General features: G+C 40.9%; 1 protein-coding gene across 1 annotated transcript in view; it reads right to left on the bottom strand.

Moving 5' to 3' along the window:
* Positions 1-945: 945 nt before the first annotated feature.
* The window catches only part of LOC138053284 (NACHT, LRR and PYD domains-containing protein 12-like), a 6,598-nt gene continuing 2,302 nt past the window's right edge, over positions 946-5,241 (bottom strand). The window contains exons 2-4 of the mRNA XM_068899938.1: positions 4,082-4,165; positions 1,537-3,323; positions 946-1,041 (exon numbers count right to left, since the gene is read on the bottom strand). Of these exons, the coding sequence (XP_068756039.1) occupies positions 946-1,041; positions 1,537-3,323; positions 4,082-4,165 (1,967 nt within the window). The remainder of the gene's footprint in view (positions 1,042-1,536; positions 3,324-4,081; positions 4,166-5,241) is intronic.

Below are 5,241 nucleotides of genomic sequence, written 5' to 3'. Positions count from 1 at the left end.
CTTTAAAATCTTGAGAGAGCTGGATCGAGGAGAAAATGACGTCAAAGACTCACAAGTCACAGTGCGTGTGTACGCGGCTGAATTGATATACAGAAAGGGAGTTTCGTGCTTTCAGACTTTAAATGTTTTGCATATATAATAAACTGCATTTGCGGGCTGAAACGTTTGTAAATGACGTCATTTATCCCTAGATCCAACTCACTAATGTCGAATCGGTCAGTTTTGAACGTAAGTAATGGCGGATCGCAAAATCCAAACATTTGGGCAGTCAAATGTTCAGCAAACAATTTTTCAAAATCCAAAGAAAAAAAGAAAAAAAGACTCGACTGTGATTTTTTATCAGAGTAACACTTTTAACACTTTAACTGAAACATATCTCAAGACAAAATGGGTGTATTTCTATGTATGTAAGCCCTTAATTTCTCGTGACGCACTAGCAAGAAAGTGACTTTTTACCTTTCAGTGCATGCTTACCAAAAAACAAGGGGTAAGATAGTCGTCAACTTCAACAACAACACCGTGAACTCTAAAAGACAATAGGGACCTTAAGCCGACAACGGCAACGAGAACGCCATAAATTTGCATATTTAGCGAGCAAAAACAATAGCTTTGCACGCCCTGCATTTGTGTTACATTTTAAAAGATTTTTTTTTGCCGTTCTCGTCTCGACTACGACGTGAAATTATGAAATTTGAGGTCATGTGGAGAACGAGAGAACATGACTATTTTCTCTCTAAATATCCACACTGTATTCATCAGTTTTATTCCTGGATTGTGTATTCACACTTTCCAAGCCGAGGAGAGACATGGAAAATTATTACAGTAAAAGGAAATAATATTTTTACACAACGTTCTCGTAGTCGCCGTCGTGCTTGCTTATTGTGACTCATGATCCTGTTGGCGTCGATGTAAACACTGAAACCTTTAGAAAGAATATCATGCTCATCACAGTTTAATGCAAGAGTCAAAACTAAGGGGAGGAGCACCAGTGGAGTTGCCAGACAAATCCAAAGTTGTAAGGGAGGTGTTTACTGCGAGGGCCTGAGAAAGTGAAGTAGCACCCTCAGCACCAATGGAGTTAAAAGACAAATTCAAAGTAGTAAGGGAGGTGTTTACTGCGAGGGCCTGGGAAAGTGAAGTAGCACCCTCAGCACCAATGGAGTTGCCAGACAAACGCAAAGTAGTAAGGGAGGTGTTTACTGCGAGGGCCTGGGAAAGTGAAGTAGCACCGTCAGCACCAATGGAGTTGCCAGACAAAGACAAAGTAGTAAGGGAGGTGTTTACTGCGAGGGCCTGGGAAAGTGAAGTAGCACCCTCAGCACCAATGGAGTTGGCATACAAATCCAAAGTAGTAAGGGAGGTGTTTACTGCGAGGGCCTGGGAAAGTGAAGTAGCACCCTCAGCACCAATGGAGTTCCGAAACAAAACCAAAGTAGTAAGAGAGGTGTTTACTGCGAGGGCCTGGGAAAGTGAAGTAGCACCCTCAGCACCAATGGAGTTGAGAGACAAATCCAAAGTAGTAAGGGAGGTGTTTACTGCGAGGGCCTGGGAAAGTGAAGTAGCACCCTCAGCACCAATGGAGTTCTCAGACAAGCTCAAGGAAGTAAGGGAAGTGTTTACTGCGAGGGCCTGGGAAAGTGAAGTAGCACCCTCAGCACCAATGGAGTTGCAAGACAAATCCAAACTAGTAAGGGAGGTGTTTACTGCGAGGGCCTGGGAAAGTGATATAGCACCCTCAGCACCAATGGAGTTGCCATACGAATTCCTAGTAGTACGGGAGGTGTTTACTGCGAGGGCCTGGGAAAAGGCAGCAATCCTTGTACGTGACCCGAATAATATTCCAATTTCCGTCAAATCAAGAATTTTGCCAAAAGTATAAGCTAATTTAGTATACAGGTTTTCGGAGCAAGTTTTACATTCCGCTATAACATCTAAAGCCAACTTCAGGTACAAGTCCGTGCCATACGGAGATCTGCTGCCTCCCACACTTGCAAGTGAGGCGACACCATTTACAATCGACACTGCCGTTTCCTCGGATTGCGATGCTATGATTCCACTCATGAACATGAAAACTTGATTTAGTTCATGAAAATATCTTTCGTCGGTCAGAACTGACTTCTGTTCAATTGTTCCATCCAGGATGGAAAACGCAAGATGTAGACCAGAGAAGAATTCTTGAAAACTCTTGTGAAAGAAGCTATAACGGAAACAAGGAGTTCTCTTGCTACCGCCAGCCTGGATCGAGAGAAAGCCAAATTTAATGAACAGACTTTCCTTGAAATTCCCTTCGACGTCTTCGAAATGCTGCTCTCCTTTATAAAGACATTCTTGTGCCATTCTCCCTAGGGTCATCAGTTCCTTCTTGTAAACTATTAGAAGGTATTTATCACTGCTTGGTAAGTTGTTCTTAATTTCGTATCGCCTCAAACCGAAGAGAACGATCTCTACGTACAGCTGTGTTCTGTTGTTTGGTAGAATGCCGCCATAATCTTCGAAAAGCACACAGAGCAGAAGTGTATTCAAAGGGTTTTTAGTTAGTTCATTTAAATTCCCTTCAGTGTGCTCATCAGCATCATACGGATGCCACAGTACATTTATCAGCTTCTCTCCCATTTGCACTGCGTGTCGAAAATACTTCCTTATAAAACACTCCGCATCACTTCCCGTAAATCCAACAATCTCCAACAGTGTGTCCGAGTAAGGTCTTACTTTAATTCCTGCTTCGTGACGAGAAGTAAGAACAATGTTACAACCAGGGAGCAGCTTTCTTTGAATAAGACTAAAGTACACAGCCAATTTTTGAGGGTCTGCCTCATCCAACCCATCGAGCACTAACAGGACTTTAGAAGGGTTTTCTCGCACGAAACGGAAAAACGTTTCTTTCAACTCTGGGTCAATTTCTTCCGGCAGAATTTGATCGTTGATAGCCTCCCAGATGCTAAAATCAATGTCACGACATCTGAGGAGCAGGAGCACCTCTACTTTTGGGAAAGACTCGTCCCATTCGCAGTCTTGTTTAGTTGCCCAATCATATGCCAGCTTTTGACAGTAGGTCGTCTTTCCCATGCCGGGTTCACCCTCAATCAGGACAATCCGTGGATGTTGGCAATCTTTGTGTGATGTAAAAATACTTGTCATGTTGGTGATTTCTTTCGTCAGCGTTCCGCGTGTCTTTTCTTTTGCGACTATCTTAAGTCTGGTGAAAATGTTCTCTAGTTGGAAGCTGAACCCTTCATTCCAAGGAACTGGCAAAACCACCCCTTCATTCGTTTTGTAAATATGTCTTATCGATTCTATGATATGACTTTGACATGAAGAACTAGCTGCAAAACAAACAAACACCAAGAAATAGGGTCAATTTAGAGGTCGACTGATTCAAAGTTATTCGCTTCTTCTACGTTTCTTTTATTTATTTTTTTGTTTTTACATCAGTGAGAGACGATTTCCAATTTTAAAGCCAAAATCCATCTTTTGCCTATCATTCTACCTATTTCCTAGCTAATCCGATTTTTGATATTGTTAATGAATTTAGAGGTTTCACTGGTTTGCAAGCCCTCTTGGTTGAATTTTTTTTATGTATCACCGCTTTTAAAGTCATTTCTGCTACACAAACGAAAACAGTTTCTAAATGTATGTGCTGTTTTATCCACGTAAAGAAAACGTTTGTTTTCATACGAAAAATTACCACAAAATGTTTTCTCTTGGCGTGGATGAGTCTTTGGCTTTCGTATCACAATGCTTAGTGGTAAGAACTAAAACGAACCCGAGTTGACACAAAATTAACACAATATTGTAGCAATAATAATATATTTAAATTGAAATGGAGTGACGATTATATTAAAGTAATAAATCCATTTTAAAACCAAGCGGGGCTGAATAAAATTTGAAAGCACGAGTTCGAGTTCATTAGTGGAAAACGGCATATATTAGACTTATTAAAAGGGTGTATAAAAAGCCCATTTGTTGTAAACACATTTTTTTTTAGTGCGATGTTATGGGCATCCTGAATTTTACGAGTGAATGATTTTTTTTTCTCGCGTCGATTTCCAACATGGTCAAATTCCCGTAAGGTCATATATACCTTCCGTTCGATAAGAAGCCACAGAAGAAGATGGAAAGCTCTCCCTTGTAAATAGGATCTGAGTTTGTTCCTTGACAGAAACATCTGTAAAAATCACATACAAAAAACAAGACATGACTTTACAGTAAGTTGGCACACAGTACGAGCTTATTTGAATCGTAATCTCATTAGTTCTTGCTCAACAACTCTTATCAGCAGCGAGCCATTTGATTGACCCTTTTAGGGATTCTTCTAGCTGGACAGTATGCACCTAAACTATCCACTGTTCGCATCTCACACGATACATAGAACGAACGTGTCTACAATCATAGACAAAACCGTTGGGAAGGTCAGCACTTTTGACGTCTTCATCGCTTCTCTCCCCTCCCCCCTACTCAATGTTGTGCAAAACGGAATGGTTTTAGTGGGAAATTGTTGTGTTTCCCTCCAACATTGAATAGGGAGGAGGGGGGCTATATAAGAGAAGGTGAAATTATTTCTTTTGCGCTTTAACAGAAGCGGGTTGAAGTACAGCTCTGGTGCGGTTCATTTTCATAACTTTCCCAACTACTTTTGGCTATGATCGTCTGAAAATTCTGGGTGTGGTCTTAAATTGGAAATACGACTTTTTTGTTAGCGTTTACAGTTCCTTTGAAAAACAAACACAGTAAGCGCTTGCTTTAACATTTAAATGTTTTTGCCATGTCATCATGAATTTTAGGTGTTTATCTGGTTAAGGTTACTGTAAACCTTCAGGAGTGTCTTCCGGAAAATCTTTCGTACGCGCGTCGCTTGTAATAAAACCTTTACAAAGTATATATCACTGTAAAGCTAATAAAATGTCAAATCTGGAGAAATGATTATTCCAAATATTTGTTCTAATGGTAAGCCCGCGCGAGCCCTTATATGCGAAACTGACGATGTTTGCTAAACTGCATAGCGCTTCGCACTAATGACGTCAAGACATTATAGACCCCCAAGTGACTCAGACAAACAAAGTTCAGTCTGTAAGGACTCTGTAAGAGTCACAAGAGAAATGAGGCATAATTTTCGGTTTTACGCGACGTCGACCGTATTCTTGGCTCAATTCTCGAGAGAGAACCAGAACACTACACAATTGAGCAGCTACAACGGTGTTTAAAGTGTAGGGGGTTGAAATTGACAGGCAAACATGACGACCT

This window comes from Montipora capricornis, chromosome 6 (assembly GCF_036669925.1).
Source record: "Montipora capricornis isolate CH-2021 chromosome 6, ASM3666992v2, whole genome shotgun sequence".
Lineage (NCBI taxonomy): Eukaryota > Metazoa > Cnidaria > Anthozoa > Scleractinia > Acroporidae > Montipora > Montipora capricornis.
Note: the sequence above shows the minus strand (reverse complement) of the source record. Positions and strands in the feature narration are given on the sequence as shown.